The following is a 19,640-nucleotide window of genomic DNA, read 5'->3' on the forward strand; positions in this document are numbered from 1 at the left end:
ATCTGGAGGCAGGGTAGAGCTCAGTGGTAGAGCGCATGCTTAGCATTCACGAAGGCCTGGGTTCAATCCCTACTACCTCCATTAAAAGAAATAAAGCAAACAAATACACAAAAAAAGAATAACCAGCTGGAAGAAATGGGGCCCTTCTGGCCTGGAGATAGAAGACCAGCAGGTGGGTGAGGGTGGGATGACTGTCTGCTCCTCTTTGAAGGGAGATCAGAGGGCAGAAAGTTTTGCTGGGTGTCCCATTGATGCCTGGTACTCCTGGCCAATGGTCAGGGTCCAGGAGGGAGGCCAGTGTTCACATTGCAGAACTGGGGAGAGAAGGACTCCTCAGGGTGACCCTAGTCTTAGGTTAGAAGATGAAAAGTTCTAAGGGAGGGAGAGACAGAAGGACTTTCTGAAATTCGGGGTGTGGATGCAAAGCGGGCTGCCTGGTGGAGGAGAGCGCTCTGGGTGAGCAGAAGAGGCCAGTCAGGAGAGTGGTCCAGAGAAGCTTCCAGCAGATGTTCAGAGTTCTTTCACACCAGTGTGTTGAGGAGGTGGTCCCTGACGCCTCTTTATGCCTGAACACTCCCCCAACATTATCCCGCGGCCCCCAGAGTAATGCCTAGAGTTTGTTTCTTAAGCTAAGAAGCTCCTTTCTCTTCCTACTGGGCCTTGAAAATCTGTGAGGGGCTTTCCTCAGGGACGACAGAGGAGAAGCTGCTGTGACCTAATCCATCATCCCTTCCGGGACCAGGCTGCCTGGATATTTCTGGCTCTCCCAAAAGAAAACAAACCTTTACCCATTAATATAAGCAGGCAAAAATCTTTACCCAACAAAACAAACAAGCCCAGCTCCTCTGGGCCATGCCCTGTCTTCCTAATATGGCACCAGGGACTGGACCCTTGGCATCTAGTCAACATGGACAGCCCCACTCCCAGGAGAAAAGAAGGAGCTAATAGCAGGTGGCAGATAAAGGTCACATTCACATTGAGGTGGCTTCAGAGGTTGGATGGGCTCTTCAGGGTGGGGTTAAATGTACCTGGATAAAATACAGGAAAAAATACAGGAGGCCTAGTTAAATCTGAATCTCAAGAACAAATACTTTTTTAAAGTGTATCTCACAACCCCTTTGGGACTTGCTTATACTAAAAAATTATTCTTTGTTTATCAGATATTCAAATTTAACTGGCCCCAGGATTTTTATTTGCTCAATCTGACAACCTTTGCGGAGGGGGGGGTGATGCATATAAATAAGTGGGATCTGATGTTTGTCTTTAAAGGGAGTGAGCACCTGTCAGAGGAGGACTTTGTGCGGGTAATTCAAAGCTACAGAACACGACTTCATTTACATATGAAAACTCAGCCCATTTGCACTAAAAACAGCTGAAAACCTGAGAAGGCTGCTGCTGAGTAGGTATCACCATTTTAAAAGCTACCCAGGGAGTTGCAGACAGTTTCAGCCTTTGGGAAATACCTTTGACTTTGTTACTGTAGGAGTTGGAACCCGTCATTCTTCCCTGAGGAGTCATTTCCAAGGACAAAATCCTGAGTGAACTTGAGGGATGAAGACAGTCAGCCAGCACTATCTATAATAATTGCTGTAGTACGTAAACGAATTGCTAAATCCTTACGATAAGACTCACAACCACTCTCTGTCCAGTATCAGGGACTAGTTATGTGAACTGATGGGCATAATCTCTAGGCAGACTATTAAGCAGGCATTAAAACCAATGATTGTTAAGGCTGTTACAACATAGAGGGTATTTAAGGTCTGATGGTGAGACGGGTAAAAGCAGGACACAAAATTAAAATAAAAACTTGCCACCTGTTAATAGAAAAGACACTGGAAGGAAATGCTCACTCTGATTATTAGGTAATTTTTTCTTCCATAGTCGCTTTTCCCCAGATATCCTTCAATGAGTGTATATTAATTTTATCATTAAAAAACAAAAACAAAATAAAACTGAAAATTCTTCCAGAATCCTCCCTTTCTTCCCAGCAAGCCAGGCAGAATCTTCCCAAGGTTATCTCACAGAGGACTACACTGTGATTCTCCCCTCTTTCCTCCCTACCTTCCAATGAATTGAGAATATTTAAGAAATGCCTCTCAGGTGCCTGAGCAGTTGGAATATGGAGCTGAGAACCACACAAAGCCTGCCCTCAAGGGTCTTATAGCTGCACCACTTTTATGTAGCATCTGCTAGTAAACCATTCTAGACTCACCTCCTCCAGGATGCCCTCCAGGATTCCCCCTTCTCATGCTCTCATACAGCTCCATACGTACTTACCTCATTTTCCCACTAGTTCATGAGTTTCTTGAGCCCCAAAGACTGTGTCTCTTTCCTTTGACACCCCAGAGGATGTGATTGGCCTCAAGAGATGTTTGCTAAACGAATACTTCATAAATTCTACAAACACTTGGAAATAACTTGGAGGGTACCTCACCCTCTTTAGTCTGTAATTTTTTTAAATTTTATTTTATTGAGTTATAGTCAGTTTACAATGTTATGTCAATTTCCAGTGTACAGCACAATTTTTCAGTCATACATGAACATACATATATTCATTGTCACATTCTTTTTCACTGTGAGCAACCACAAGAACTTGTATATATTTCCCTGTGCTATACAGTATAAACTTGTTTATCTATTCTATATATACCCAACAGTATCTACAAATTTCGAAATCCCAGTCTGTCTCTTCCCACCCTCCTCCCCCTTGGCAACCACAAGTTTATATTCTATGTCTATGAGTCTGTTTTGGTTTTATATTTAAGTTCATTTTTCTTCTTCTTCTTCTTTTTTTTTCAGATTCCACATATGAGCAATATTATATGGTATTTTTCTTTCTCTTTCTGGCTTACTTCACTTAGAATGACATTCTCTAGGGACATCCATGTTGCTGCAAATGGTGTTATTTTGTCATTTTTATGGCTGAATAGTATTCCATTGTATAAATATACCACAGCTTTTTTATCCAGTCATCTGTTGATGGACATTTATGTTATTTCCATGTCTTGGCTATTGTAAATAGTGCTGCTACGAACATTGGGGTGCAAGTGTCTTTTTGAAGTAGGGTTCCTTCTGGATATATGCCCAGGAGTGGGATTCCTGGGTCATATGGTAAGTCTATTCCTAGTCTTTTGAGGAATCTCCATACTGTTTTCCACAGTGGCTGCACCAAACTGCATTCCCACGAGCAGTGTAGGAGGGTTCCCTTTTCTCCACAGCCTCTCCAGCATTTGTCATTTGTGGTTTAGTCTGTCATTTTGATTTTCTTCATCAGCTGCTTGCCTCGTCCAGGCCTGATCTAGCCTCCAGGAGGGCTGACAGTTGCTACATCTATGAGAAATGTTAAGATTTCCTTCTGTTGCAAATGTTCTTAGAGCCTCACACATCTGAACACTCAGTATACTTGCATTCATGGGCTTGAACTGATCCACTAGAAATCTTGGACAAGCAATGACTGGTTTATTGTTATATGACCCTATAAAAGCAACTTTAGACGTGCTCATGGTTAGCAGCGTTGGGGTAAAAACAGTGCTCATTTAAGTATAAAAAAAGAAAACTGGAGAATTTACAAAGAGTTTAACCATTTAGAGCAGGGGTCAGCAAACCTTTTCTGGAAAAGGCCAGATGTAACCATTTCAGGCTTCACTGGCTGTAAAGTCCCGGTCACAGTCACTCAGCTCTGTGTGGCAGCAGGAGAGCAGCTGTGGACGAGACACTGTGTAGCTTTGTGTGCTAAACCTTGATTTGTGGATGCTGAAATCTGAATTTTGTTTAATTTTCGGATGTCATGAATTCTTCTTCTTCTTTGAATTCCCCCTCACACAACCATTTAAAGATTGAAGAACCACTCTCAGCCGACAGGCTATGCAAAAACCAGCGGTAGGTTTACACCATGAGTTTGGGGTTGGCTGGCCCCGAGTTCAGCCCAGCTTCACCAGTCACTTACACTGACCGTGGGGGAATTCCTTAACCTCTCAGCTCCTCAGTTTCGTTGGGTGTAAAATGGTAGGAAATAAGTGTGGCCCCAGCATAGGTCGTTATGAGGACTGACTGTGACCCTGAGTGCACACTGTGGGAGCCTTATAAATGCATGCATGAAGAAGAAAAAAATAAAATACAAATAAATAAACACATGCATAGTAGCTACTATTCTTTTAAACTGTAAAGCATATTGGGTACCTGTTGATAAGTGATGATAATGATGATAATTAAAACAAATCTTTTTTGGTATGCTGGAATTTGCCATTAAAAACTATAATAATGACAATTTTATGATTCATTTCTCTCCCTATCTTGGTATAATGCTTAAACCCCATGTGCATCCAAATATCTTGGGGAAGACTTTTATTTCTGGCATTTCTTTATGTTGGTCTCAGCAGCAGACAGTTTTATCAATTGATTTGTTGTTGTTGTTGTTTTATGTTTGTTTGGGGGGGATAATTAGGTTTATTTATTTTTAATGGAGGTGCCGGGGATTGAACCCAAGACCTTGTGCATGCTAGGCATGTGCTCTACCACTGAGCTACACCCTCCCCCCAGAGGGTTTTTAAATTGTGCTCTTCATTTTACTGCACATTATCACCGTGGTCCCTGCAAGGTGCCACTTGTTTATTTTCTGGATCTGACTCTCTGTGTTCCTTTCCCCTCCATCAAGGATTCTGATCCATTGGTCTGAGGTGGGGCACAGACAGAGGTATTTGTTTTAAAAAGCTCTTCAGGGATTCTGGTGCACAGCCAGGGAACCACTGATTTGTGTTTTCTTACAGTTTCTAGTGCCTTGCTGCCCCAAGTGGCTCGTGGACCGGCAGCAGCAGCAACACTGGCTAGAAATGCCGGGTCTCAGGCCCCCTCCCCAGGTCAGCGGAATCAGAACATGCATGTGAACAAGAGTCCAAGTGACGGTGTGTTCTTTTAAGATGGAGAAGCACACAGCTCTCGTGTCGTGTGTGTGTGTGTGTGTGTGTGTGTATGTGATGCGTGCGCATGCATCCCTTTGTGCAATCAGTGTGTGCTTAAAAGTGGCGTTTGAGACACACCGCTGTAGCTGGAATCATGTCCTAGACCCAAGGCGGGTGGCTGGGAAAGCGCCGACTGCTGAGGCACATATGTTGTGAGCTTGTTTATTTTTTTCCTTTTTAAATCTCGGGTTCTCGTAAAGCGAGGTCTCTTTGCAGTTTTCTGTCTGGCTGAGCGCAGAGGGCGGGACTGTGCCAGGAAAAGCAATTTAGGACCTGAGAGGCCACCAGGGGCCTCTTTCCCCATGACCCCAGAGGGTGGACGTCACTGGGGCTCATGGGGCCACCAGGGGTGGGCTGTGGATGGCATTTCTTAATATAGTTAGTCAATAGCTATATTTTCTAAGTGCCACAGAGGACTAAAGGAATGTCGCTTAATCTTTGGCATGGAGGGAACTGATGGCTTTGAGAGGGACATTTCCCAGGCCTTAGAAGGCAAGCAGATGTCATAGAAGGGGGCTATCATGGAGACAAACACCCATGCACAGGCCTGGTCACTGCTTCTTAACCACCTTGGCTTTGGGCATGAATATCATGGTGTGAGCAGAGAGCTGGCATTGCCCAAGGAGACTCTTGCCTTGTAATCCTTGGAACTTGGCCTTGCTCAGGCCACAGGCAGAGCTGAATGCTGCTGGCTTCCTCCCTCTGCCTCGGTTTATTGGCCTGTACAAAGGACATTTTGCTGCATTGCAAAACTCGATTGCACCACCTTGCCTCTCTGAGAGTTTCCTTCCTTCTTTCCCCGGGAGGTCTTGAGAACAGGGTTCCTGTCCTAGGCCTCTCTGCCTCCTCCCCCGGTAACGGGGAGTGGTGGGAAAAGACCAGCAGGAGGCAGCAGGTCCCACTCTGCCATCACCGTGTGACCTTCAGCTGGTCACTTCGCCCATCAGGGTCCCCATTCAGTTTTACGGGGGAGAACATGCCCTTCTTTGCAGATGGCTGTAGAAGTTCCTAAAGCAATGTATTCAGAGTTCTTTGAAAACTAGGTTTATGGTCTCAGTAGCTGTGTGTACTCTAAATGAACATCTCTTGAATTGAATCATCTCTCTCCCATTAGATCTGTGATGTCAGTTTAAAATCTCTCCCATTCCACTTTTTTTCTGGGAGTAACTGCTCACTTTAGAGTCTGATCAGTTCTGTAGTCTTCAAGGGAATCATTAATTCAGGCAAGATTATTGGTGTTAAAACTGCTGGGAGGTCTATCAGCAAGGGAACAGACAGCAAACTTGTGGCATATTCATCCAATGAAATAAGACAACAACAACACAGTAAGTGTGCATCTCAAATAATGTTGAGCAAAAGAGTTCATATTACAAAATTCTACTTATATGAGGTTTAGAAGCAGGCAAAACCCATCTGTGAAGAAAGTCAGACTAGAGGTTTCCTTTGTGTGGGGGCTATTATCTGGGAGGGGGCATGAGAGGGAGCCAGCTGGGGAGCTGGGAACATTCTCTGTCTTGACTTGGGCTGTGGTTATGTGGGTGGATGCGTATGTCAAAATCTTAGCGCAGCAGGACCTTATGCATTTTCCGGTATACATACCGCCACCTATAATGTATCTCAGCCAAAAGCTTTTAACTTGAATCTAATCAAGACTTTAGTTCTAACATCTGGTTTCCAGGAACTGTAGGGATAGACGAACAAGCTAGAACGGCATTACAAGAAAGCAACTGGACAAATCCAGAAGGTCGGCCCTTCTGCAGGACAATCAAAGCAGTGTCTTTCATGAGGGAAACTGGTCGAGGTCGGAAGAGCTCAGGAGACATCACAACCAAAGGCAACACAAGGCTTTGAACTGGATCCTGGTTTGGACAAACCAGTTCTAAAGGACACTTTCAGAGGCACTTCAGGATATTTAAATATAGGTGGAATTTTGATGACAGTAAGGAATTGTTTTTCATGGTTTTGTTTTGTTTTGTTGTTTTTCATGTTTTAAAGTACATTGGGGGAGGGTATAGCTCAAGTGGTAGGGCACGTGCTTAGCATGCACAAGGTCCTGGGTTCAATCCCCAGTACCTCCATCAAAAAACAACCTCACCCCCCAAAGAAAATGAGGGGAAAAAAAGGGAAGATGATGCTAATCCGGTTCTATTGGAAAATATTATTTTAAAAAAAGATGCATACTGGAAAAAAATTCTGTTTCATTTTCAGCTTAGTGAGGACAAGCCAACCCACAGGGCTGCCTTGGAAGTTTCCCTTTCTGCAAATGATCCTTTCAACAGGAAGTGGATACTTACTGGACTTCTGTTACATGCCAGCACTTTATATATTTTTCTCATTCCATAATAGCCATGTGTTTTTCCTTTTTAGAACTATTTTTAATTGAAAAAGTAAAACATATTTGATGAAAAATATTTTAATCACCTGACAAATATGCAATGAAATATGACTCCTCTCACTGCAGGGATCTCCTTTTCCCAGTCCCTCTCCCGAAAGGCAGTCACTATTAATGGTTTCTTGCGTATGTTTTCAGAAACGAGACAGTCTCTGTCTACACAAGCATATATATGGATATGTGGTCCCCTACGTCTTTTACTCAGTGGCAGCCTATCATCCACACTGCGTTACACCTGGCCGTTTTGACTTAACATATCCGAGAGACTCTTCCATATTTGCTCTTATGAAGGCTACTGATGGTCTCCCCGTTGTCAGATCCAAGGCCACCTGTCAGTCTTCCCCTCGCTCCACCAGCTGACCACTCCTTCCCCGAGGCACGCATCCCACGTGGTTTCCAGGGTAGTCCTCTCCTGGGTTTCTCCCATCTCTTCAGCTCTTCTGCTGGCTCATCCACTCCTCCCTGACCTCTGAACATTGTCATGCCCCTGGCCCCATCCTTGAACTTTTCTCTGCCTACACTTACACCCTCGGTGATCTCATCCCTGCTTTATACCCGCTCTGTACTGACAACTCCCGATTTTATATCTCTAGCCTGAGCCATGCCCTTGAACTCCAGATTCTTTTATCAAATTGCCTACATGACATCTCCAGCAGATGTTCAGCAAGTGTCTCAAGCCGAAACTGTCCAAAACAGAACTCCTGACTTAAGCACCTAATCCTTCACCTCCTGCTGTCTTCCCATTTTAATTGTTGACAACTCTATTTTCCCAGTTGCTCAGGCCCCAAACCTCAGATACCATGACGTCTCTCTTGCTCTCAAACCCCATATCCCACTCACCAGCAAATCCCATTGACTCTTTCTTCAAACGATATCCAGAATCTGACTGACTCTCACCACATTCACTGCTACCTGGGTCTGGGTTACCATCATTTTTAACCTAGATTATTGCAACAGAATCCTAGCTGGTCTCTCTCCTCCATCCTTGCTCCCCTACCCAGTCTCTCCTCCACAGAGTAGCAGAGTGGTCCTGGTTAAACAAGACGTGGTCCTGTATTCCTCCAAGAAATCCTGTCTCGCTGGGAGTCAAAGGCAATGTCCTTGCAGTGGCCCATGAGCCTGGCGTGATCTCATCGCGGACTCACCTCCTATTCCTCCTCCTTTGCTCATTCTGTTCCAGTCCATCTAACCTCCTGTCTCTTGTCAACACCGAGGCTATCTAGGAGCATCTGCTGTGCCTCTGTCTGAGAGCTCTTACCGCAGATGTCTGCATGACTTGCCTTGCTCAGCTTTGTTACATTTTTGCTAAGTGTCACCTCCCAGTGGGATTTACCCTGACTCCTTGATTAAGGTGGCCACTCACCATTTCCCACCTCTCTTGTATGCTTTATTATTATTCTTGTAGCATGTATCATTACTAATATACTTGGCCAATTATTTACTTATTTTGTGTATCCTTTGTCCACCCCATGGGAATATAAGATCCACAAGAGAGGCGGGGGCGGGGCATCTACCTCCTGATTTTGCACTGTTTTCATCATTGCAGTATCGCCAGTGCCTACAATAGTGCCTGACACATAGTCAATGCTTAGTAAATATTTACTGAATGAATGAATGAACAGATATTATCCTCTTTGCTTGTTTGACTGGCTGTCGGGGCCACTGTATGGATGGTGGAATAACAGCACAGTGGCGGCTAACACTCACAAGGCATGTCTGCTACGGTTCTTTATGAATTTTGACTCACCTAAACTTCTCAACGACCTTATGAGCTAGGTTTGATAATTACCCCCATTTAATCGATTATAAAACTGAAGTTTAGACAGATTTATTTACTTGCCCACAGTCACACAGATAATAAATGGTCATGCCAGTCTGGCTGTCTGAAACTAGCACATCTAACTTCTGTGCCAGACTATTGCCAAATGGGTTTATTTAACCAGTCTCCTACCAATGGACACCACCTTATGGTTGTCAGATGAGGCAAGCAAGGCTCAGAGAGGTTAAGAAGCTTGTACAAGGTCACACAGCTAGAATTCAAGTCCATCAGCTGAGCCCTAGGTCTGAATTCTCAGTCACTACATTGTCTCACCTCCCAAAGCCTCCTTTTCCTCCAGGAGGATTGGGATTAGAAGGGCTTCCCCGGTGGCCAACTTCTGCTTCTTGGCAGTGCCCTTCCTCCCCAAGGCCCTCTCTACAGCAGTTCCTCTCCCAGCTCTGGAATCTTCTCCCAGATGGCCCCAGGCCAGGGACACACATTAGCCCATTTAATCCCTTAGTGGTCCATCTGTCTCCCCGAGGAAATGTCTCCAGCTCCTGTTCTGGAGTTTCCCAACTTTGTCCCTCCCACCTCAGAGAGGTGAGGGACCACCTTGGGGGACTTACCTGACATTAATTTGTTCAGTCACTTAAAATATTTTTTTTTATTTAGGGGAGGAGGTAGTTAGGTTTAATTGTTTTTTCAATGGAGGTACTTACTAGGGACTGAACCCAGGGCCTTGAGCATGCTAGGCATGCATCTATCACTAAGCTATACCCTCCCCCTATTCAGTCACTTCCATTGAGCACTTCTGCCTGGAAGGTGCTGTGAGAGGCAGTCTGACTTCCTCTAGGATCCAGACAGCACCCAGACTATGACATCGGTCAGCATTATCTGCATGGGAGCAGAGAGAAGCGCAGTCCCTGCCCTCAAGGGGCTTACAGTCTAGTGGGACAACCATTTGTCCAGTATTCCACCTAAAAGGGCAAGTGGGAGTGCCATTGTCATTGGTGGTGCAGAGAGGCCAGGAGGGAACACCTAGGCTGAGAGCTGGTGGATGAGTTATGAGCAAAGAGAGGGAAGAATATTCCAGAAAAAAGGACCGCACGTCTAAGGGCTCTAGGGACAGCAGGGACCGTGAGAGGCCAGGACGGCGGGGACCGGGTGAGGGGAACATGACAGGGGTGCGGGTGGGGGGCCTTGTCCTTGGCAGGGAGTTTGGACTTGTCCCAAGCACAGGAGGAAGCCGTTTCAGCCAGGTGGGGTGAGGGGAGGGTAACGGTGCAGCCTGATTGGCCTGGTCACATCTGATTTGCATTCTGAAGATTGTTCTGGCTGAAGGGTAGAGACAGACTAGCTGAGCTAGAGGGAACAAACAAGTGGGGAAGGGTTGATGGAATTGTGGTGCTGAAAGGGGGAGGAATCTGAGAGGCATTTGGCCCAAGGTCAGCCTTGGGCCCCTCTCTTGGGCCAGCCCATATTCAAAGTCTGATTGATTGAAGGTGGGGGTGTGGCAGGCAGAAAGGCCTACTCCCTCGCTCAAGGTAGGGCAGCTCTGAAGAATGGTTCTAGCCCTGGGGATGACCAAGATCTTAAAACAGAAGTTAAAAACGTACAATTTCTCATTCTCAAGGGAGAGGGGGCGTGAAGCCAGGGCTGCCCAGGGTTCCAGAGAAGTGTGGGTGGGTCCCTGGCCCTACCAGTGTTTGAGAGGATCCTGACTGGCCCTGGGCAGGGGTCACAGCCCTCAGGACCTGCTCCTCTCCTCTCACATCCCTCCCCCCTCCAGAAGGAGGGTGGGCCATGGGGAGGCCTCTTGACCCTGGGATGCTGGTCCTAGCTTCCCCTCTTACCTGCTCTGTGACCTTGGGCAAATCCCTTTCCCTCTCTGGGTCCATTTCTCCATTGGTAAGACAGGAAGTTGGAGTAATCAGTGACTTTTTTTTCCCCAAATTTTTATTTATTTATTTATTTTGAGGGGGGAGGTAAATAGGTTCATTTATTTCTTTGTTTTTAGGGAAGGTACTGGGGATTGAACACAGGACATTGTGCACACTAAGCATGTGCTCTACCATTGAGCTCTACCCTCACCCTAGTGACTCAGTTTGGGAGATCAGGAGACTGAGTTTGTTGAAAGTTGTGATCATTATGCATATAATTTCTGGCAGATGCAGGGGTTCCTGAAGCCCTGGTGGGGAGGGAACTTAACTGGGCTGCCTCAAATTAAGAATCCTTGTATGGAAGTAACCTAAGAATCTTTCTACAGATGAACAGATAAAAATGTGGTAACACACACACAGGACTATCATTCCAGCCATAATGAATCTTACCATTTGTGACCACACGGATGGACCTAGAGGTTATTATACTAAATAAAGTAAGTCAGACAAAGAAAGGCAAACACCATATGATTTTACTTATATGTTGAATCTAAAAAAGAAAACAAATGAACAAACATAATAAAATACAGATTTAGAGATACAGAGAGATACAGAGAACAAACTTCTGGTTACCAGAGGTGGGGGGGGGGAGGGGGAATGGGCAAAATAGGTGAGGGAGATTAAGAGGGACAAACTTCTAGGTATAAAATAAATAAGTAACAGGGTTATAATGAACAGCATGGGAACTATAGTCAATAATATTGTAATAACTTTGTATGGTGACAGATGGTAACCAGACTTATTGCGGTGATCATTTCATAATGCACTGAATCATTATGTTATACACCTGAAGCTAATGTAATATTGTAAGTCAATTATACTTCAATTAAAAAAAAGAACCCTTGGATGAGACAGTAACAAGCCCCATTTCTAATGGCCTGCTGAGGACTCAGTCTAATATCCTGTCCTCGTCCTCTCCACAATCCTTTAAGGCAAGCATTACTTTCTCCACCTGGAGCTCAGAGGCAGAACTTAAGTGACTTGTCCAAGCTGGGAGGAACTGAACTAGGACCCCAGGGCCAGGTTTTTCCGGAAGCAAAGACTGTTCTTCCATAACAATGAGAGACATCTCATCTCTTCTTCTGTCCCCACTGGGCACCACAAACCCCCATAACACCATACATTTTAGACCTCATAGCCTCTGCTCTTTTGCAGTTTTAAGTGCTCCCATGAGGGAGGGCTTACTTCCTAAGGTAAGATGGAGGACCCAAGGCCCAGAAGAAGGATGGGGGAAATCGGAATTAGGGGAAGACACAGGCCCCTAGGGCTGGGCCTTAAAGGATGAGCTCAAGTTTGGTCCAGGAAAGTCTGTCATCTCTAACGACTTGGATCTTTGATTTTCCCCTGCTTCTATTCAAGCTATTCCCCCTTCTCAGGCCCGTCAAAATCCTCCTTCTGTTTCAAGGCCAGCTTAAATGTCTTACCTGAAAATCTGAGACCCTCTCCCACTCCCCATTCATTTTTCCTGCCTGCGCCTGGGGAGAGATGCCCTCTTCTCCCAAACTCGGAGCTCTTTGAAGGCAGGATGCTTCCCTACCGCCCCACAGGGCTTTGCCAGACAGGGCGGGGTTAGTGAATCAAGGGTGGTGGGACTGCGGCCGCCCTGCACCCTGGAAGGAAAAGTGTATTCTGAGAGTGTCCCACCCTGATCCTTGCTGCTTCTAGAATCTCCCCTCCCCTCTCCATTTTTGGGGTCCCAGAGTGTGATTGGTGGTCAACTTCCTAAGCCTGAGGAGGCCCCTGAGTGTCACCCCCCCCACCAGGGGGCCACATCCCGGTCCTGGGTCTGTCTCCTCCAGAGAAGACAGATGATCTTATTAAGTGCCTTTATCTGTCGCTACCCCCCACTCCCCCATCTGCTGCAGTTGGGGCTGAATACTGCTGGGGGTGCAGAAACGCTTTTGATGAATGAAACTCAGTGGCTCGATCACTCCCAACGGACAGGCAGAAAATGCCTACACAACTCCTCTAGCTCCTTTAAAAAGTAAAAGTAATTGGCAAAGGCCGCCTTAAATCCAGTCCTGCGCCCTCGGTCCCCAAGCTAAACAGTCTGAGCCTCAACACAAACAGGCACCGAAGAACGAGGCGGGGGAAGGCGCGGCGCCTTTAAGACGCGGAGGGCAGCACTGCCCCCTGGCGGCCGGCGCGGCCGCGCTTCCTCCGCCCCGGCGGGGTCCAGCGGGCCGGCCGGCCGGGGTCAGCGCGGTGGCGGTGGCGGGGCCGGGCTCGGCGAGAGCGCGGGCTGCGCGCGAGGGCGAAGACAGGGACTAGGAGGAAGTGGCGGCGGCGGCGGCGGGTGAGGACGGCGGTGCGGGGCGGGGCGGGGGGCGCGGGCGGCCGCGTGCTCCCCGCTGGGGTCCGAGAGCGCGGGGAAGGGCACGCGCCCGGCTCAGGTCGGCCGAACGCACTGCCCGGGGCTCAGTGCGGGGACCGCGAGCGAGAGCGGGTGTGAGGGCGGGGAGGAGGGACTTGGGGGCGGCGCGCAGCCGGAGCGCGGGGGCTGATCCTCCGTGGTCGCCGCTGGAGGGCGTGTGGCTCGGTCCAGAGCTCCGGGAGGGCGGCGGGCCGGGCGGCGCCGGCGGGGGAGGGCCTCCCTCTTCTCCTCCCGGGCCCGGCCCGGCGCTCGCGAACTTGCGCGGCTGGAGCCCCGCGGGCGGCGTGGGCGTGGGCGGCGGCGGCGCGGGCGGCCCCGGCGCGGCTGCAGCCAGTGGAATGCCGCGCTGAGCGCCGCTCCCTCCGCCTGGGCGCCCGCCCCGCCCCGGCCCGCCCCTCCCTCCAGGACTGCGCGCCCGGAGCCCCGTTCCGCGTCCCCGCCGCCGGGAGGAGGTTCCCGCACGCTCACGGCGCGCGCCGTGCCGCCAGACTCGGCCTGTGGGCGATTTCCTCCGGACCCGAGCTCCCCGCCCGAAGAGGAAGATGCAGACCTTTCTGAAAGGGAAGAGAGTTGGCTACTGGCTGAGCGAGAAGAAAATCAAGAAGCTGAATTTCCAGGCCTTCGCCGAGCTGTGCAGGTAAGGAGGGACGTGGTTCCGGCGCCCGGGGACCCCCCGGCTTGAGCCCGATTTTGCCTTAGCGGCTGTTTGGGGGAGGTTGGAGCAAAACGGGAAGGAGCGGTGTTCAGGGACACTGAGTCCGAGTAGCCAGGTGGCTGTGGTGGCCCCCGGCTGTGTTAGAGGGAAGCAGTTGCCAGTATGTGCGGTGTGGCACGGACCAGGGCTCTCAGGTGCACTGGAACCCCAGGTGGGGAGACCCCTGGCTGCCCAGGGCGCAGTGGGAACGCTGCTAAAGGTGACAGAGGGACCTGGGAAATCGAGGGCTCCAAGCTGTCCGCCTGTGGCTGGTGGTTACTTTTGGAGTGTTTGTCTTCCTTGGTCCCCTTCCCTTCGTGGGGAAGAGCACCAGTGTTTGTACATTTGCGGACCACCTACTGTGTGGCCCCGCCTGTGCAGCTCTCTTTGCAAGAAGCTATCATGCATGCCACGGGGTTAAGCCTCTTTGAAGCGAGTAGCAATACTTGGCATGTATGTGATTTGCTGTCTCATTAGAGCCTCGCACCAGCCTTGAGAATTGTCTGGGTTGGTGATTCCGGACCACGTGTCTGAGAAGGGGATCCATCCGCAGAGAGGTGGGGTACCTTGTCTGGGGTCACACAGCTAGGGAGTGGCTGGTGCAGAGGAGGTGCTGGGTAACTGCTTGTGGTGTAGCATGGCCTTCCTCCCTCTGCTCCCCGCCCCCCCACCATGCTGGTCCTCAGTGTTTTAATAAGATCACATTCTTAGTCCATTACAGATGCCTCTGGTCTTGGGTCAGGTATGCCTCTCCTTGCTCCACCATAGTGGCTTTACCTCTGAGAAGCTGTTAGTTAAATCCTGTTCTCAATGAAAGCCTGAGAGAATCAGGCTCCCCAAGCCTTTTGCAAACTCTAGATGGAAAACCTTTTGTTATACAGTGTCTCCACTTGGTAGATTTAATTTTCGAAAATGGGCCCCACTTGCGTGTTTGTCCCTTTTGGGTCACCAAACATAATGAAGAATTGAACAATTGGGTTTCCTTATCTCCGTGCAGGGAGCAAGTGGCCAGTCTGAGCTGGCGTGCACCAGCCGGCCTGGCAGCACCTCTGTGGCCCTCATGCCTGTCCCCAGGGCTTGCTGCTCCTTTGGCTTATTTCAGCCCCACAGGCATTCTTCTCCCTACAGCCAGAGGGGCGGGCGCACCTTGTGTAAAACAGCTCCTGGTTCTGCATCCCTTGGTTTGGGGATGGAGTTGGCTGCCTTCTCTCAGGCTGGCTTCCCCGGAAGAAAGCAAGCTTTTCATGGTCAGTAGGGCATGCCAAGTGGCCAGGGAATTCACAAGGAAACCAGGAGGAACTTGCAGCCAGAGCTTTGAAAGTGGGTCTGAGGACATTTAGAACGTTAGAAAAGGGCATGTGAATGTTGTACCACAGATACACACACTTGGGGAGAATGTGCCCTAGACGCTGAAGAAATGTGGAGAAGCCCCTTTGACATGTTCTTGAAATCTGGTGCTGGTGTTAGGTGCCCAAGGTACCCCTGCAGCCATCTAGGACTTGGGAAATCCCCACTGATACCTTGCACCCTTTTTCCTGAGGTCCGTCTGTATTTGTGTCATCTTGTGTCTGCAGCTAAAGCATGAGGCTTGTCATCTGGTTGGTATGTTTTGCTTGATAATTAGGAGGCTCTTGCAAAGCAGTTCTAGCCGAGACTCGTGGCTGAGTCCTCAGGCTGGACTTGCAGGTTGTCTTTCCCTCTCTGTGGACCCTCCTACCTTTAAATAGAGGGGTTCAGGGCAAGTTATGATGTCAGCCATTCCGGGGGAAATCCAGCACAGCGCTGTGTCAATGACTCTGAAGGGGTTGTTGATTCAAAGTCTAGTTGCCTTCTGGCCAAAATATTGGCTTCAAAGAAAAGAATAAAAACATCTGGGTCACTCTACAACCTCAGGAAGCCCATTTTTTGTTTTCATTAGGGGAGCTTTAGATACTTTGTCACTTAAGCTTAAGAAGGAATACACCAAGAATTTTTTTCTTCTCTCCTTTATTGCTTCCAGGGCAGCGCCCCCTGGTGGCGGCATTTTTGTACTGGCTGCAAAATAACTCCCATCCTTGAGAGGGCGGCCAGACCCTTCTGCTCTTGTGTTTGGTGTGAGTGCTGATGCGATTCCAGTGGCTGAGAGGGGATGTAGATGGACATTGTCGTGTTTTTGATTTTCACAATTTGGGGGTGCCACTGCTCCCATTTGGATGGATGATGAATTGTCTGTGACTTCCATAATGAAAAAGTCCAGAGATGTTTGAAAATGGCTCGAGGCTCTGCTCTGAATGTTTGGGGCAGTGTCAGCGGCAGAGAGGATGACCTGAATGGACCGGGATGAGCTGTTTAGTTGAATGTCAGTCAGGCCTTGTAAAAATCTTAGAGCAGGAAGGGATGTGGGAGATCGAGATGATCTAGCCTCTTCATTTTACAGATGCAGAAACAGGCATTGGGGGGGGGCAGCCTCCATACCTGTGTTGCTTGTGTTCAGCTTCTGGAATGAGTCCAACCTGGGCATCTTGAGACCCACCTGGAAAGCAAACCCTTTCTCCCAGGACACTTCCGATAGTTAGGTGGACCCCCTTGTCATCCTCACTGGGGTCCAGCTGCTGCCATTTTGCCTGTGAGACACTTAACTTGCGAGGCTGAATCGTGCCCTCCACAAGTGTAACGTCTGTTCTCCAGGGAGCATCGCGTGCTGTGGGCACCAGTGAGCCGTCGGAGCAGGTCCTGCTGGGGTACCTTCGCAGGCTTGAGGGCCAGGCCTTCAAACCCCAAAGCTCCTTGATGGGATGGGCCCTCTGGCTCAACAACAGATAGGCCTTGACTCAGCTTGTGTTTTCCTGGTACTGTCTGTTCCTGTCACTCTCCTCTGTTAGTTGGAAATGTTGGGTGATTTTTTAATTTTTTATTTTTTTAGTTCTGCACAGTGCCCCCTGTGGAAATGCTGGCTGACCCTGGTTCCCTTTGTCCATGTTTTCTGTGTCCATCCTCCACGTCTTCGCCTCCCAACTCTCTTTCCTGCGGCTGAACCTGTGTGGCAGGAGGTGGTGAGAAGGCGCACGACGTCCGAGAGCATTTGGGTGTAACACATGGGTGAACCCTGTCTGCCCTTACTGTCATGTTAGCTGGTTTTTTAATGCTGGCCTACTGGGTTCCTCATCTTACATCATCCTCCCAGCAGCCCAGGGATGGCAGGACGGGGAAACTGAGGCTCAGGGAGTTTGAGGGACTTGCTCTCAGAGTGGGGGGCTTCCCTGAGCCCAGCCTGAAGCCTCTACACCTGAGGATGTGGCTGTCTTGTTTATTAATAAGTCCTTTGCTTAGGTTAGACTGGGGCTCTTGGAGGCTCCAGGAATAGAAGTCAGCCAGCGGGCCCACCTAAGCCTGCAGAAGACGGGCTTATAGGGCAACCTCAGACCATGTTATCATTGCAGACTTTCCCACCAGGGACCCTCTGTACGGTTCCTCCAGAAGGAACTAGGCCTCCAGTCCACTAAGGCTCCTGTTGACCGAATGCCTTCTGGAGTCTGGGCCTGTTCAGGGGTGGGTTGGTGTCCAGCAGGGAGGAGCCAGGGCCCTCAGAGAGCTGAGAATTTGGTGTTAACAGTAACCTGGCCTGTAGGGTGCCACCAGGCCGCCTCTTCCCCTCTGAGCCCCTTAGGGCCTACATACCTTTCTTTAAAAGAAGGAATCTGGAGAGTCCATTTTTTTCTGGGATGGTTTAGCATAATTCTGTGCTGGGATTCTTTTGGGAGATTCTAGATGGGGAGGAAGGAGGATCTTTCCCAGGGTGAGGTGATGCTGGTCTGTGGGTGGGTATTTTTCAGTTTGTTTTAATGTCTGGGTCTGGCACCATTTTGGGGGTGTGGGGGTGGGAGGAAACACTGAGTTAGGTTTCCTTTGCAGCTGTGCACGGAGGCTATCCATAGCCAGCCTTGCAAATAAACACTTTCCACCAGCCTCCGAGGGAGTAAACTGGACTTCCCTCTGGAGAAGACGTCCATCTGGGCACTACTGTGCGTTGATGAGCATGCCTGGGTCCCAGGCCTGGCTCCACAGCAGGCTATCCGTGTGACCCTGGGCGCATGCCTCCTTGTCCTCATCTGTAAAGCAAGGATAATGACAGTATTAGCTCAGGGTTTATGCACATTAAAGACGTCAATGCACAGAACACATGCCTGGAACTCTCTAAATGGTGGTTACTGCTGTTACATTTTGGTTGCTGTCCTTGGGGAGTGGTTGAGTGGGCTTCTGCTCACGGATGCCTGGGTATGGGATGTGTGCAGCTGGTAGGCACGGCTAAGGAGGGGTCTCCCCTGCCGGGCACCCTCCCAGCATCTCCCTTAACACCCGGCCTATGGGGGATCTTACAGCCCCCAGGGAGGCAGGGCTGCTATCTTCACCTGCTTTACGGATGGGGAGCCCGAGAAGATATGTTAATGCAAGGTGATACTTTCTTTTCTTTCTTTCTTTCTTTTTTTTTTTTTTGAGTTTGGAGATTCAAGAAGAGTTTATGCTGGGTTTCTGGAAAATGCCAAGAGTCTCCGTGAGCAATCATGATACTATTATTAGCTAACATTTATTGTTTTCTCTGTCTTTTAGAATATTAAATACATGCATATGTTAAAGTAAAACCCAGAGGACTCAAAGTACACAATGAAAAGGACTCAAAGTACACAATGAAAAATCAGTCCATTTCCTCCTTATTCTCAAGTTCCGGTTACTCAGGGACACGTGCTGTTGGCAGTCTCTCTCTCGAGATGTTTTGTGCAAAACACAGGGCACACACGTGTGCTGGTGTCTTCCATAGATACCGTTCTGCCCTCGGCTCCTTTCACAAATACCGTATCGTAGGGAAATTGCTCATCCCTGCTTCATTTGGAGACAGTTCTGTATTAGTTGTTAGGTTTCTTTAACAGCTGTGGGGCCCAGGTCTTAAAAGCGATGGACCGGGTTTCTTGCCCTGTGATTGGCTTCTGCTGGGGTAGACGGTGGGGCAGTGAGTGCTCTGTCCCATCGCCTGAGAGCTCGTTGCTAGGTGAGTTCGTCCTAGGTCAAAAGGCACAGGCATTTTACTTTTTCACGGCAGATCTGAAATGACTCACAAGGACAGGGCACTGCTTACCGATGACAGCGAATGGGAGGGCCACCCACACCCACCCCAGTGCCGCGCGTAGACGGACATTTTTGATCTTGGCCAACACAGGGGGTGAGAATCCATACGTTGGGCTTGCATTTCTCTTATGTCAGTGAGATTGAGTTCATGTTGTTGGGAGCTGACTGGGCGTTGGGCAGGGATGGGTCAGAGCTGGGCCCACCTGCATGTCGGGCTGAGGCCTTCCTTCATTCCTAACCCCTGGGCTGTCCTGCCTCCGCTGGTGATTTCGGCCACATGGTTTCGCAGGCTTGGGACATTCAGTCAGTGCTTAGCGAAGTGCCACGTGAGTGCGGCTCTTGAGCAGTTGATCATAAATAGGGTTTCTGTTCCTATTCGTGCTTTGAGTTCAACTGGTAAGCTAGCTTTTTGAGGGAATGTTC

At 49.0% G+C, this 19,640-nt stretch overlaps 1 protein-coding gene across 1 annotated transcript in view; it reads left to right on the top strand.

The window, feature by feature from the left end:
- Positions 1-13,188: 13,188 nt before the first annotated feature.
- The window catches only part of ITPK1 (inositol-tetrakisphosphate 1-kinase), a 146,826-nt gene continuing 140,374 nt past the window's right edge, over positions 13,189-19,640 (top strand). Inside the window, exons 1-2 of the mRNA XM_074365107.1 lie at positions 13,189-13,345; positions 13,829-14,060. Of these exons, the coding sequence (XP_074221208.1) occupies positions 13,966-14,060 (95 nt within the window). The 5' untranslated portion in view covers positions 13,189-13,345; positions 13,829-13,965. The remainder of the gene's footprint in view (positions 13,346-13,828; positions 14,061-19,640) is intronic.

This window comes from Camelus bactrianus, chromosome 6 (assembly GCF_048773025.1).
Source record: "Camelus bactrianus isolate YW-2024 breed Bactrian camel chromosome 6, ASM4877302v1, whole genome shotgun sequence".
In the NCBI taxonomy this organism is placed as follows: Eukaryota; Metazoa; Chordata; class Mammalia; order Artiodactyla; family Camelidae; genus Camelus; species Camelus bactrianus.